Source organism: Mercenaria mercenaria, chromosome 17, assembly GCF_021730395.1.
Source record: "Mercenaria mercenaria strain notata chromosome 17, MADL_Memer_1, whole genome shotgun sequence".
Taxonomy (NCBI): Eukaryota; Metazoa; Mollusca; class Bivalvia; order Venerida; family Veneridae; genus Mercenaria; species Mercenaria mercenaria.
The window spans coordinates 11974601-11991061 of NC_069377.1; the positions used below are offsets into that span (position 1 = coordinate 11974601).

Below are 16461 nucleotides of genomic sequence, written 5' to 3' on the forward strand. Positions count from 1 at the left end.
AAAAGGGTATAACTCATGCAAAATTTGTTCCAGAGTTATACACCTTGTGTCATAAAATGTAGTTGATGATGTGGAACAACTGTTTCATGTCTGCATTATATCCATTTAGTAATGACTTAGAATGAGTGAAAGTGCTTCATAACTTCAACCTGTTACTCTAAGTAAAAGGGGGACAATTCATGAAAGAATAGCGCAAGAGTCATAGGCATTGTGTCAGTTGATGCGAGTTATCATGCTGAATAAATACTTTAAGTTTGAATCAAACTCATTTAGGATTATCCGAGATAATGTGAAAGTGCATCAAAGTAAAAATGGTGGGGGACAATTCACGAAATGTTGGTGTGAGAGTGACTGTCCTTGTGCCATATGATGTGTTTTTTTATTAGGAATAACAATTCTTAGTATGAAAGAAGTACATAAAGAAATCACAGAGATGAAGATAAAATGCAAGAAAACTTTAACCAAATTGTGGATGTGAAGGACACCGACAACGAAATGAGTAGGGCAACTCTACATACTTCAATAGTAGAGCTAAAAACAAGAGAATAAATGGTTTAAGGTCATTTACTCGAGGACAGCTTGATCATATTTAATGAATATCCTGCTTAAAATGCTACACCAATGCATTTCTTTGATTTGACCATGTGACCTGTATTACCAACCAAAATGACCCATGTATGAACTCGCCCTAGCTTACATAAAGACAAACATTCAAGTTAATTTCATGAAGATGCTCTGACAACTGGAGCCCCTAGGGCACACACAAGGTTGTTCTTTGATATGACCAGGTGATCTTTTTTTGACCAGCCATGAACCATAATCAAATCTGAAATAAATTTCATCCAATCATTGTGATGAAATTTCATTAAGTTCCCTTGTAAAATTCAGTCCCTATTGTATACAAAAGGGTTTTCTCTGCTTTGATATAATGACCTTGTTACCAATATTCGAACTTGACATAGATTATATCAAGGCAACTATTCTTACTAAATGTTATAAATATTCTGAGCAAAATGCAATCCCTATGGCATGCAAAAGGTTTTCTTTCATTTAACTGGGTGACCTTGTTTTGTATCCTACATAACTCCTACTTGAACTCGACACTGATTTCATTAAGACAAACATTATGATGAGATTTCATTAAGATTCAGTGAAATATGCAGTCCTACTTGCATAAACCATGTTTTTCTTTGATTTGACCTAGTTTTATGCATCAGAGGAACCATTTTCATACCTGACCTAGATTTCACCAAGGCAATCATTCAGACTAACTTTAATATACATTAATTGAAAAATACTGCCTCTCTTGAAAAAGCAAGGTAAATGTTGATAGACAGACAACAGAAAGATGCCAGACATTGAGCAGTCACAATTACTCAAATGAGCATTGCTCAGTGGAGTAAGATCTCTGCCATTACTTTGATCAACCATATAAAGGCAGGCATCAGTTACAGATATACATGTAGTTCAATTGTGATTATGTCATAAAACTTCAAACTGAATTGTTACATTATTTTAACTGAGAGTAAAATGGGATTACAATAGCAAATACAAAAATGTGGGTGAAAAATGAACATGTTAACATATTATTTCTCTCACCCTTTTCAGGGTTTCCAAAGGTTATTGGCATCATTGACGGTACACAAATTAAGATAAAGGGTCCAAAAGAAAATGAAACTGACTTTGTGAACCGCAAAGGTTATCATTCAATTAATGTACAGGTAGGTAGATAAACGGAGATACATGTCCAATGTACATTTGTAATATGTTTACGTTTCTATAATTTCCTCTGATGAGACAATAATAAACTGCAACAAATATTTCTAAACATTCATTGAATTCATTTCTAATTTGTATAAAAGTTTGCCCCCATTAACCCTTTCTAACATTCTACATCCTTTCCCCATACCAGTTCTACAGTACAGACACACAATCTTCTTAACAACATGAGGCTGATGGAATGTTCTCTTGTTATTCTGTGAAAGTCCAAACCATCATCTGTTCCATGTGACATTTATCAATTTCAGATGGTTTGTGATGCCAGATTCAGAATTACTAACGTGGTGGCAAAGTGGCCTGGGAGTGTTCACGACAGTCGTATTTTTAGGGAATCTGAACTGTGCAGGAAATTTGAGAATGGTAAGACAAAGATTTAAATAATTATTTATCTGAAATGAACTGTAAAAGATTGAAAAATATTGAACGTGCATGGTGCATTTACCAATGCCTAGTATAAACATATATGATATTTAACTTCCACTTTCCTCTATATTTTTTTGCAACTGTAATATATTTTAAAAAAAATTTTATCAAAGGGGAGATAAACGGGCTTCTACTTGGCGACTCAGGGTATCCATGTCGATCATACCTGATGACGCCTTACCTAAACACACAAACAGCCGCTCAAGAGAGGTAAGTTGAGCATGTATATCATCTCATTCTATTTCGTTGATGTTTTAAAAAAAATAGTACAATTCTTTTTTATTTCACAAAACATTTTAACTAATTTTATTTTGTGATCTGACTGTATATTTCCACTGAACAAAACAGTAGGAAGAACAGCATATAGATCTTGATGCATTTATGATGTAGTACTTGTGTCAGCTGACCTGTTTTAGCTGATCAGATGTGAGAATGAATTAGTGGCAGTTTCAAAGAAACACTTTTTTTCGTATCCTGTGATTCCTACACCTGTCACTACTTCATTTTCAACACCACTAATGAACTTTACTGAAATAATTCATAATTTAATAATTCAATAATTAAGGTTGTTTATTTGAATATTATTGTGGAAAATGTTTGTTACAATTTCTGCATGTCTTTTTTCCAGATACAACATAGCATTAACAAAAACAAGGGTTCTTATTGAACAGACTTTTGGTGTGTTGAAGAGAAGGTTCCCTTGCCTATCATACGGCTTGAGAACCGAAACTACGAGTGCGCCTCAAGTAACAGTGGCTTGTGTTGTGTTACATAACTTTGGGATGGATAGAGGAGATATTTTAGAAAGAATGGTAGACGAGCCTTTTGAGCCACCAGAAGCTGAAGTAGACATAAACCAGGCTGGGGCCCGTTGTAGGGATGTATTTGCAGCAACACATTTTGCTTAAGGTCTAAAAACTTATTTGCTTCCAGTAACATGCTCAAAAAAATTAGGGTAGGTATGTAGGAATTTTTTTTTTTTAATTTTTTTTTATTAAGGGAGACTTTCTGAAATTATTTTTGTGTCAAAAATGAATACAAATAAGGTTATGCCTTTTGAGCATAAGAAGTTGATTTTTAACATCACTGACCATGTTTAAAGCACAACGGGCCAAAAGGTTTGGGTAGGTTGGGATACTGGAAACAAACATTTTTTTTATGCCTTATGACTAAACACATCACATATCTATCAAATTTTATTTAATGTTAAGGTAATTATGCATGTTGTCTGTGCTGCAATTTTTAACAGTGGCATGCAGGTTTAGGTCTTCATGCTAGAAAGAATTTGACATTGATGTTGGTGTCCCTATGTACATGCCAAAACAAGGCCTTCAATTAATGATAGATGTCCAGTGTCCTTTTCTGAGTATATCTGATAAACTGCAGTATTGTTATTTAATACACATTTTAATTTAGATGCACCAACATTATTGAAAGTCTTTTAACCTGATTTGACAGAGAACAAGAGCACCGCCATGCGGGTGCTGACGCTCATCTGATTTTCTTGTGTATTATAAAATAGAAATATTGTCCTACCCATGGTTTTCGAAGTCCAAAAAGGGTCATACTTCTTACAAAAAGCAGGATGGAGCTATGTTTCTTACTGTAAAGGGTCAAAAAGCAGGATGGAGCTATGTTTCTTGCTGTAAAGGGTCAGCTTATGATGGTAAACAACTGTTGCAATTTTCAAGGCAATAGCTTTGGTAGTTTAGGAGAAAGGTTTACCTAAACATAAAACTTAACCAAGAAATCTGATATTTTCTAAGTCCAAAAGGGGCCATAATTCTTGCAAAAAGCAAGAGGGAGTTATGTTTCTTGCTGTACATGGTCAACTATTGATAGTGAACAAGTGTTGAAAGTTTCAAAGCAAAAGCTATGATAGTTTCGGAGAAAAGCTGACCTAAACATATAACTTAACCAAACAACGCAGATGCCGATCAGGTGATGACAATAACTCATCTTTTTTTTTTTTAACAAAAATCAGATTAGCTAAAAATGATGTTAAAACGTAGCTGTAACCTGACATTTGACATTTGAACTGTTAGTTTGCGTAACTCCACAAATTGCTCAAATTTGAACTGTGTCAGAAAAAACATTGCAATGATGCCACTAAGTTTGATGAAAATCCTGAAGCAGTCTATGAAAATGAGTCATCCAAGGGTATTTCTATACTAAATTAAACTGCTCAATGAAACTGCCAAAGCATCAACATCATAATCATTTCTATAAAGGACATTAAAATAATAATGCTACAAGACATGGTTAGATGAACGCCCACCAAGCCATTCATGAAAAGTCATCATTTTAAATTACCAGTAATTTTTTTCTCTACCTGCCCATAAAATGATTAAGTCAAACCTTACTGAGAGAGTACCTTGCTTTAAAGCTAAATTCAAAGTTTGGTGTAATTCTGGCTAGTCAGATGAGATGTTATGTAAATTTTGAGCAACAGATGGCAGACTATTCACCTACACTGGTAGCATACTAGGAACCTTCAGTTCATGTGAGCTAAATGTGAAGACATTTCAACAAAAAGAATTAAGAAATAATACATCTTATTGAGTGATTTATCGCTGAATAAATCATTGTTTGGAGTTCAGATGCGAAGGAGTTATATCACGAGGGCGCAGCCCAAGTGATATGATAATACGCATCTGAACGACAAACAATGATTTTATTCAAGAGCAAATGACTAAATGAGATATATTATTTCGATTCTAACACGTTACCAAGAATTTTAAAGTATATCCTTGACAACATTCATTAAATATTTGCACGTTTTCAATTGGTTTCTTTTCCAGCACTCCCCTATGACTTTTGACGCTATACCGTAATAATTGTGATGTCAGAAAAATGAATTGTTGTGTAACAATTCACTGCTTTCAGCCTTCTTTGTTTAATAGGAAAATGAATTGGATCGTGTTAGAATTGCAGATAAAACACACCCTCTAAAGAAAAAATATAGAGATTCAAACCATTAATGTTCTTTAATGACCACATTGTATTTAATTTCATAACAGTAACAGTGTTATCAAAAACGTTAAAGTTGAGTAAACATTTATAAACTTTGTAAAGTGTGGGAAACAGCTATAACCTCATAGTCTGGCAGTATGAACATGTAATACACATTAAATGAGTAACAGTTCGAACATGTAGTATACAGCAAATGTGGCTTGTTCTTCACAAATAAACATTATCACAGTTGGATGAATCACAATTAGACTAAATCACAAATATTTAAACAAGAGGGCTACGAAGGCCCTGTATCGCTCACCTGACCTATTGACCTAAAGATCAAGATTAACATTCTGACCAAGCTTCATTAAGATATGGTCATAAATGTGGCCTCTACAGTGTTAACTAGATTTTCCTCTGATTTGACCTGGTGACCTAGTTTTTAATCCTACTTGACCCAGATTCAAATTGGATCTTGAGATCATCAAGATTAACATTCTGACCAAGTTTCATGAATATGTAGTCATAAATCTGGCCTCTAGAGTGTTAACAATCTTTTCCTTTGATTTGACTTATTGACCTATTTTTTGACCCCACCTGACCCACATTTGAAAGTGACCTATAGATCATAATGATAAACATTCTGACCAAGCTTCATTAAGATATGGTCATAAATGTGGCCTCTACAGTGTTAACTAGCTTTTCCTTTGATTTGACCTGGTGACCTAGTTTTTGAGCCTACATGATCCAGATTCAACCTAGACCTTAAGATCATCAAGATTACCATTCTGACCAAGTTTCATGAATATGTAGTCATAAATGTGGCCTCTACCTTGTTAAAAAGCATTTCCTTTGATTTGACCTGGTAATCTAGTTTTTGACCCCACTTGACCCACATCTGAATGTGACCTATAGATCATCATGATAAACATTCTGACCAAGATTCATTAAAATATGGTCATAAATGTGGCTTCTACAGTGTTAACTAGCTTTTCCTTTGATTTGACCTGGTGACCTAGTTTCTGAGCCTACATGACCCATATTCAACCTAGATCTTAAGATCATCAAGATTACCATTCTGACCAAGTTTCATGAAGATACAGTCATAAATGTGGCCTCTACCGTGTTAAAAAACGTTTCCTTTGATTTGACCTGGTGACCTAGTTTTTAACCCAAGATGACCTAATTTCAAAATTATCCAAGATTTTATTGAGGGTAACATTCTGACCAAGTTTCATTAAGATAAGGTCAAAATTTTGACCTCTAGAATTTTTAACGAACTTTTTCTTTGATTTGACCTGGTGACCTAGTTTTTGACCCCAGAAAAGCCAATATCTAACTTTTCCAAGATTTTATTTAGGGTAACATTCTGAACAAGTTTCATTAAGATTAGGCCAAAACTGTGACCTCTAGAGTGTTAACAAGCTTTTCCTTTGATTTGATCTGGTGACCTAGTTTTTGACCCCAGATGACCCAATATTGAACTTGTCCAAGATTTTATTGACAGTAACATTCTGAACAAGTTTCATTAAGATTGGGCCAAAATTGTGACCTCTAGAGTGTTAACAGTCAAATTGTTGATGATGACGGATGACCGACATAGGGTGATCACAAAAGCTCACCTTTGAGCACTTCGTGCTCATGTGAGCTAATAAAATACTGGACAAACAGTCAAAAATCATGTCTTAAGGTTGCATAAAAAGTAAACGTTGCCAAATGGTGCAACAAATTTAGAGAAATCATATGTTTACATGTTAATGTCATAAACTAATTTTACATGACATTTATTTTTTAAAAGATATTTGTCGGAAATTCTGTAAGTGAAACTTCCAATCGAGAAAGTAAAAAAAAAGCTTTTTTACTTAATATATTAACAGCTATTAGATTATTTTGCAAAGTGCTTCTCATTTAAGTTGCAGAAGCACTATTTTTCTTAAGTTTCATGAAATGGTGTTAGTGAATAAGAAGTTATAATTGCAATAATTCATACAAAAGTCTTTGACAAAACATTTTAAACATTATTCTGATATTCTTTTCTCTGTTAAAACATTCTTACCTAGAATGATGTCATATTAATGTGTGTTGACTCAAAGTTTCTGTTGTTACCAAGAAGGAATGCTTTTAAATTTTATCTACTGTTTTAGATTAATGCTTATTAAAATCAAAATGACTTATAGCAACACCATGTTTTAATACTACTTATTCAATTGAGCGGTGATACATTGTACAAATAATTTCACTTGGGGCTCTGCCCTTGGGAAGTTATTACACATGACATATAACCGCCTATTGTACTTAGTGTTAAAACAATATTTTGCTATAATTATTTGTTGTATACTTTGGTTTTATAAATAAACAAAAATTATACTGTCTTAGTTTGTTAACTTATGAATATGGCGAGATGTTTATATATCTTAGTTGTCTGTTGGCTTTTATGTGACAATAAGGTTCTTTTTCCAATCATCAGTTTCTACTAACCAAACAACTGACAGATTTGTTAAAGATATAAACAGTAGTTTTTAGTAGACCAAATTACATACTATGCAGACTGAAATTTAAAAGAAATGAATTTTGTTACAAATACATACATGTAGTTAGGATAGAAGTAAAAATAGAAAATAAAATGCACAAATATATGATAGTTACTCTGTTTGTTATTGTTTTTAAATATATGAGTACACAATCTAATGGTATGAAGCACAATAGAAACTGAACCACCCTAAAAATCATAAAACAACAATAATACAACAATATGACAACGAATGCTGGAGCTAAACATAAAATATTTTCTGAATAACGACTGCCAGAGTTCATCACAGCTTGACTATTCAACAACCTTGTCAATATGATAAAAATATCTATAATATAATATAAGAAGAGGGCCATGATGGCCATAGACTCTAGAGATCATCAAGACAAACATTCTGACAAAGTTTCATAAAGATGGGTCACAACTGTGGCCTCTAGAGTGATAACAAGCTTTTCCTTTGACTTGACCGGGTGACCTAGTTTTTGACCCCACATGACCTAGAGCTATCCTACTCCTCAATCCAGAGGTCGTAATGACCATGACTTCTCATAAGACACCAGTAGTGGTTTTTTTAGGAATTGCACTCGAGAGTGGTTCCAATAAGCTTAAAGCTTTCATCACAATCAAGCTACAAATAACACATATAAAATATTTTTGGGAACAGAAGGCAGATTTGACGAACATCACAATTACTACAAATACTTTTGTCTTATCATCTACGATATTCAAAGTGATTGCACGGTTAGACTGACAGCCACCTTCAATAAGGATCTAGCTAGGTTCTTACACAAAATGAATAATGATTTAAGACAAATGGATTACAAAAATCTCCATAATCACTTTTTCATGGAAGATATTAACTTTGAAGAAGACATGTGAACAGTTTTGCTTGGGATTTTCTTCGGATTCGGGCCGGATAGGCAAGGAGCGTTGCGCGCGCGTAAAGGCCTTAACTTGCCATTAATTCTTCGCAAGGGAATTTATCTGGTATTGTTTCCGGGGATTTCATCGGGCTACTGTTGGTGCATGTCGGGATGTGTTGATACATATCTTTCGGAATTAACCAAACTGTTTTTATACAGTTGGACACGGCTGGTTGTGTTTGCAATGTCATATGGAATATTTGAATGGCACTTTTCTGCGTGCCAGTTCATTCATTTCATTTTTACAACTTGATGTTGCACGACTCATAGGTACAGTGGTGAAGAGCACATACTTTATGTGTCAAGCCGCCCTATACATAAACATAAATCTACATCATCAGTGTTAGATACAGACGAAAAGTGCCTTTTTAATATTTCTAATTTTTCTTTAAAATTAAGGATGGCAGTGCTTCTTCATAAGAATTTTTTTTTTAAATTCTTTTATAAAGCCCCAAAATTTTGTTGTTGTACCATCTATATGCTCAGTTGTACCACATACCATATTATTTATATAATCCCGGTAAAACTGTCTGGATTTTTGTCAGTACTTGTGTTTTAATTCGCATTAGTTTGAATAACAAAATTTACTATAAACACGGTCCCTCTTTTTCATTTATGCTTAAATTCAGAGTTTAAACAGGACAGGTGTTGATTTTCTGATATATTTGAAGGGAATATATGTTTTGCACGAGTTACAATTCTCACAACTAACCCAATAAATACTAAGTATACAATGTAGGTGGAGCTACCAGTACCATTTTTCTTTTTCTTTTTTTTTTTTTTTTTTTTGGTACGACGCGGTCAAGGATTGAACCCTGAATTCTCGTACATAAAGCGGATACTCTGCAACTGAGTTACTGAGGCGCAACAGAATGGGAGATAATTTCAAAAACTATTACAGGAGTTAGAGGAAGTACAGTACGTAAGAACCATAGCCTGGTACCCGACTGTATTTCGAGAATCATTCTCTCCAAACGTTTATGGAACGTAGAGAGTAAACACGGACACCAGTCTAGTAAGCACCATAGCATCGACAGTGTCTAAAACACCGTGCATTCATTTTTTTTGGCAAGAAATATCAGCCTCTTTGAATTTAGTTAAAATGCCTCATGTTCTGCGCGAACTGTCCGATCAGAAAACTGCAACATTAATTTATTAATATAAATTCATCGGATCATGTTTTTTCTTTCTTCTAAAACCTCGCACATTTATTTTATTTTCATCGGATCACCAAACAAGAGAAAAATGGTATTTAAATCGCAAAAAAATCATATATCCTGAACATAAAAGTTTTCAAAGAAAGATCTGCAATTTTCAAACCGCGTAAAGGACATTAATTTTCTTCATTTTTTTTCAGTTCGAAAGCAGTCCTGTATCACGCATATTTCACACGTGTTTCTTTTTTTTTTCTTTTTTTTTTACAATTATGTCACTTCAAAATGTCGTATAATGTGCAATACTGAAGAAAGTAGAAACCAAATAAGTTGTATCACGAAAGGGGCAACTTACCAGGTGTGCCGAAATAGTTCGGATAGTTAAATTTCTTTATGCTGAAGAAGGTTTTAAGTTACGAAGTTGTCCAGAAACCATAACTCTCACATCAGACAGTACCTTACTAGTGATACATTTAAGTCCCTTGTGAAAAGTATTGTCATCTTACTGTGAATTCGACTGAAAGAACAATCTGGTATTTTAATATACGGCTATTATTTTAATTGCTTTCCGTTTTATAATTATTGTCTTAATCGTAGTTGTGCAACTAATGACTAAGGAGATAAAAAGGAATTAAAGATGCAGCAGGCTATTTGTAACACAATTATAAAAAAGACATTTCATTGCAAATGAATTAAATTTGTCTTTTTATTTTATTATTCCTTCTGTTTTGATTTTGGTCATTATTTTTTATGGACAGGCTTGTCAGGTTAATGTCACTTGCCAAAACCATCAAAAGTACCCCACTCGGAATGTAATTATTCAGCTAAAAGTCTAAGCAGAAAATTTACTCAGCGGCAATTTCAGCATCAAAAGACATTCTTTTTGGCAGTATAAGGACATCTTTACATATCAATAAAAATAATTATTCGGTGTATTATGTGCGTTGCATTGTGGAACTTTAATGTGCGTTGAATTATGACACTTTTATCAGTGACATTACACAGTATAGTTAAGACACGTGCCTTTCTTTGTCAAAAATTGCCCTTTTCACTTTGTCACATAATGCGGTAAAACCTTTCCCGGATAAGATAAAAGAATCTAGGTATAAAGGTACTTGTAAACTCTTAGCAGTTGTTTGGAAATCATATACACCTATCTGGTAGAAGATGTATTGAAGACTCATAATTGAATAAGAAGTAACATATTGCTAATAATAACCCTTAATAATTATACCATTTGTCATCAAGTTTTTTGCTGTGTTCATTGCCAGAAGATTTCCTGGGTTCGTGTATCAAGAATCTGAGTCCATTGACCATGACTCTAGCTGCAGTATCATACCTGTGTAACGATTTTTATTTCTTTTAACCTTTAGCCTGCTAAATTTCTAAAATGGACTGGTCCATCATTCAATTTGGGCAAAACCACTTATTACTGGAAGGGGTGTTCACTGAAAATATACTGACTGAACAGCGAACAGTGCAGACCATGATCAGCAGGCATGGTCTTGGTCTTCACTGGTCGCAAAGGCAGAATCACTTTCCGCAAGCAGGCATACACGTGGGACGGAGGGATCATGGACTGAGAGGATAAAGTAACAAGTATTTAGAAAACGGATACAATAACGAATGGTAAATTTACTAACTTGGCACAATGCAAATAGACATTACCGTCCAGGCTTCGGACATTCATATTTTAAGCAAAAACTGGTAGGTTGGTATCGCTTCCCAAGGTGGTCGTACCTTACATATCTTGTTTAGCTATCTTCGCTAGCAGTTCACTCAGATTGTAAACAAATAGTTAATCAAAGGCCTGAAGGGCCTGAGTCGGCTAATGATTGATGTACTGACAGTATAGTCTACCAGTTTCAGTTTGTTTTTAGTTTTTTTTCTTAAAATTTCATAACACAGCTCGATATTTACCCAAAATATTATATCCGGATACGATTACACTTTTCTCCAGTTTTCAACAATATATTTTACAAATTGTGATGATACGAAGACATTTAGCAGCAATTGGCAGTATCTGACATTGAAGTTTACGGTTAAATTACCTCTTATTTAAATCTTTTCATAAAAAAAGTTGTTTCGTTTCGTGAAAGCAGCCAAACATAGACGATCTACTTTCGATTTCAAAAACTACAAGAAAATACAATTTAATGTTTCGCCGATTTGTTTATTTCTCGAAAAATAAGAATTAAAATCATTTTTAATATCAGTAGTAACTAAACAAACCAGTAAGAGCTTCTTCTTCCGATAATTTATCCGTTTACTGACTGCAAAATTCAACCCACGCAAAGTTTATAGAAATCATACGATGCGTGTTTACGTTCAATGTGGGAGAATTAAGGCTGATCGGCTATGTTACCTAACGCATCCAGACGATTCAGATTTTGTTTTTAAAAAAGCATTGTGTGCGTTTCTGTAATTTTATATACGTTTTTATACGCTTAGAAATTATTAGACATGCGTATTTGCATTATTTCTATACGTAATTTACGCTAATACGCATCTTATCTGGAGCCCTGTGGAACTATTTTTTGTCTTTCGCTGGATGTTACCCAAGCTTTGTAAGCCTGCGCAATTCTTAAAATGCACATTTATGCTTAATGAGTTACATTCGAGTATTGCACAATTACAAGTCATAAATATGACAGATTACATCGTATATTGGTCATAGCAAAGGGAATTGACACAACTTAACTTCATTCATGCAGTGAACTGTTTGAAGTTTGAGAAATCTAATGGAACTACATCCCTTCACGTGTTATTCGGTCCATTTAGAGAATCGCTGAACCGTAAGGACTCGTCAAAAGGCTTTCAGCCTTTAGCCGACATCACATTTACTCACTTTCATGGTCTTAGTTACTTCATTAAAATGTCAATTTTTAAAAACACATTTATATTTCGACAATATAATTATAGACTTCTTTATGTATCAGTAAAGTATTTCATCAGCTTTAATTGTTTGGTGTATCATAGAAGTCTGGATCAAGTAAGAAGAACATTAAAGTATCAACACCATTTATTTCAAACAATAATAAACATCATAAGCATAAATATTATAATGAAATGCATAAGAATATATAACATAAATCAACATAGACAAACAATATAGGAATCTCTCTCGATCCCAGCATATTTAAGCACCGAAGAAAATGAAAATAAAAATGATATAACACCTTGGTCATTTTTAGGGAGACCAAGAGTAATAGAAATTCGAGATAAACATTCTAGAATGATCCTAAAATACTAACTTCGACTGTGACAAGAGTTCGATTTAACGAGATTCGGCGTATCAAATAAGCACATTAGTGCTTGTGCATTATTAACAAAATACGTTACAAAGAAAGTAGTTTCTTAAATATCAAGTAAATAGTTCTGTTCAAGCTGCATTTGAATGTTATGTACACGTTTAGTAGAAGCAACATTATAATATGGAAAGATTTTATGGCCTTAATTCGACTGATTTCATTAAATAAACATACAGTCAAACCTGTGTTAAAGACCACCTCTGAACAGAGACCACCTGGCTCTAAAGACCACATGTTTTGTTTCCCATTTTAGCATTTACAGTGTACTTTAACCTGTGAATAAAGACCACCTCCCAATAAAAGCCACATTTTTGCTGTCCCAATGGTGGTCTTTATAAACTTGTTTGACTGTACTTGCCTGAAGATTGTGCGTTTGATCAAATAAAAAGTCTCTTTCATCTGTATAGATTTTTAACAGAAGTCATAATAATGTCAATCTTTGAGTTTTAATTTAACGTCAGATATAATTTCAGAGTTTGACACTATAGACATCAAATGAACCGTATTTGTTAGAATGATAACAGCACTGTGATATTTAAGTTTGGTGCTACACGGGTGATTTTACTGGATACGTGCTGGTTAGAATATCTTCCGTTTTCACGTAAATATTTCCGTTTCTTTTCACGCCGTTCCTTTCATTGACTGAAAATAGAAATAAGATGGGTATTTTGAAACAGAAACAAGAGAAACGTCAGGTATCACCACCGATAGCTTCCGCAATCGGATAATTGTTATTCAATTACATATAATAAAAAAACCCAAGTCACAATGTACAATAAATGGAAGCTTCGCATAAGTTTAGGTGGCCAAGAAACGCCAGATTCCTAACTCTTTGCGAAATTTCTACTTGGAAGTAGTGTGTTCCATAACATTGCTCTTCACCCATGATTTAATCTATTAAATCACAAACGCATTTTCCTTTTCCTTTTATCTGTCTCGTGTTTTATATATTATTTGCTACTAATAATCTTTGTGAATTGACGCAAGTGTCTACGTCCCCGATAAGATAGAAGTACTCAAAAACTAAAATAAGCATTTTTATATATCTTTATTAGAAGTACTGTCGACGCACCTCTAATATAAAACTGTTTGCTAGTGTTATCTTACCTATTTCTTTAAGTGATTTTTCATCCCGATATATGATTCTGTATGGTGACTGTCTCCGTCGACGTGCATGTAACACGCACACCGTGACAATGACTAGAACAGCTGTAAATCCGACGCCAATCAAAACACCTGTCACTATATTTTCAACAGTTTTCCATTTTTCCACTTTTGCCGAGCGTTCCACGTGTTGAAACACATTATTACGCGTTGTTTCACTTTTAGTCACACTATTTGCAGGAACTCTAAGTTTCCATTTCGGACCACAGACCGTATTACTTTTGTTCGTGCATGGTACCCACGTGACTAGCCCTAATTCATTGTCACAAACATTGCATACAGTGCACTTTCTCGTTTCCACGTGTAAAAATTCGTTGTCATTGCACGCGTAACTTTCAGATTCAACAATTTCTGCACAAAGATAAATTGAAATAACATAAAGTAACACACATTGTTTTGAAAAAGTCATTTTCTCCAAATAGTTAAAAATTGTTAGTGAATTCTTCGTCCACTTCTGGTCTTTATTCATGTACGTCTTTCAAATATCTAAAGAGAAAAAAACACAATAAAAGTCAAATAAAATGATGACTTCCCAGACTTAAAAAAAACTGTTGTTGATGACATTTGTTTGGTCCGCAACAGAACAAAACGATTCATCGTAATATTATAGAGTGTTCAAAGCTGTATATCATAACTATTTATTAATGGTAACTAAATTGAAAAATCTTTAAAAAATTATACAAAACTCGAATACTGATTGAAAAAAAAAACTACCGAAAAACCACCCATGCAGAAAATAAAGAAAATAATTTAGTTGCTTCTAACATCGTTCGTTTCAACGTCACTCTACAGTATGGTACCATTTGCCGTTACATGCATCGATACTGCACCTGCAACTGGTATTTCCCATGGTGTTGATAAAATATGCCAGTCAAATATTTGTTGCTGGCATGTAACAGTGGCATGACTATATTGGAACAGCATCGTATCATTTCCTGTGTCAGCCAAAAGCGCAACGTAAAAATCAGCAACAACAACAACAACAACAAATGTTATTAACAAAAAAAATAAAATGTTATTTTTTTGTTTATTTCCAAACAAGTCGTATTTTGAACGAATCGAAATATAGCTTAATACATTTATAATAATAATGACTAAATTATTAGAAATATATATATTCATCGTGTTTTTAAACACACTGTTATGAATGAATTAGTAAGTTAGAAATAATGCATATTTTTCTAAAGTTTAAATCATTAGAATATATGCTTTACCTTGCCGTAGTCTTCAACCAGTATCCAAAACTGCTGAAAAAAAATCGAGTCCTGTTAATAGTTTGTCATAATAAAGTGATCTTAGGAAAGAATTTCATCTTTCTTTTATATCTCATTCATTTAACGTTTTACAAAACGAAACATGAGTACAGACGAATCAGGACATGTTTCAGATTTATCATCCCGATACCCCATCGATAAATGCTCAATAAATGGGCTAAGTGTAGACTGCCTTTGTTAAGTATATATACCGGTTAAAACATGTTAGGGTACGAGTTTAAACCGTTACCTAATGTAAAGTATTATATTTCAATTCTATAAAACACCTTGATTTTATGTTAATCAAATAATGCCACTACAGAAGTATTTACTTTGCGACTTTTGAAGATGGGTTCTCCAAACATTTGTTTTCCTTAAATGGAGAAAACGTAAAACATTATTGTCGAGATTAAAAAGAATCGGAAGGAAGACAAATTACTCAAATGCAATGATTTGTTTATTACACAGTTACCTCCCGTATTAGCGTAAAGAAAGATTTAAGACTATCAAGTTTTCATTTAAAGCAGCATGCCTCCAGATCGTTGGACAACAAAAAAAAATATTTTTTTAGATATCTTGAAATAAATGCTGTATTTCTTAAGAAGGTTTTAAAACTTAATTACTGACAAACTTTATGTTACGGAAACACATAAGAATGTTCTGTTTTACTACTTTTTACGATGAAAATCGAAAAGCGTTTGTCACGCTTTTACTCCAGGTAATCTCTCTCGATTATAAATACGAAGTTTGAAGTCATTATACACTACTTCAGTTATAGCGCTATTGGTTACGACGACGGGAAAATGTCTTTATTGCCGCCGCGGTCCGGGGTTCGATTCCCGGCGCGGTCATATTTTTTTCTTGATTTGGATCTTTTAAAATATTTTAGAAACAAAAATTCATATTCTAATGTTCATAATATGAGCAAACTTCAATTTGAAAGAAAGATTATTTTTAAGCCAAATCTGG

General features: G+C 33.6%; 2 protein-coding genes across 2 annotated transcripts; one reads left to right on the top strand and one right to left on the bottom strand.

The window, feature by feature from the left end:
• The first annotated feature begins 2027 nt into the window (after positions 1-2027).
• On the top strand, positions 2028-3582 carry LOC123537400 (putative nuclease HARBI1). Its single transcript, XM_045321103.2, has 3 exons — positions 2028-2139; positions 2316-2412; positions 2831-3582. Exons 1-3 carry the CDS (start codon positions 2028-2030, stop codon positions 3108-3110), a joined length of 489 nt encoding a protein of 162 aa, XP_045177038.1. The 3' UTR covers positions 3111-3582.
• Positions 3583-12774: 9192 nt separating this feature from the next.
• Positions 12775-15644, bottom strand: LOC123536379 (uncharacterized). Its single transcript, XM_045319519.2, has 3 exons — positions 15454-15644; positions 14183-14725; positions 12775-13717 (listed from the first exon to the last, which is right to left on the bottom strand). Exons 2-3 carry the CDS (start codon positions 14706-14708, stop codon positions 13623-13625), a joined length of 621 nt encoding a protein of 206 aa, XP_045175454.1. The 5' UTR covers positions 14709-14725; positions 15454-15644; the 3' UTR covers positions 12775-13622.
• Between the last annotated feature and the right edge of the window lie 817 nt (positions 15645-16461).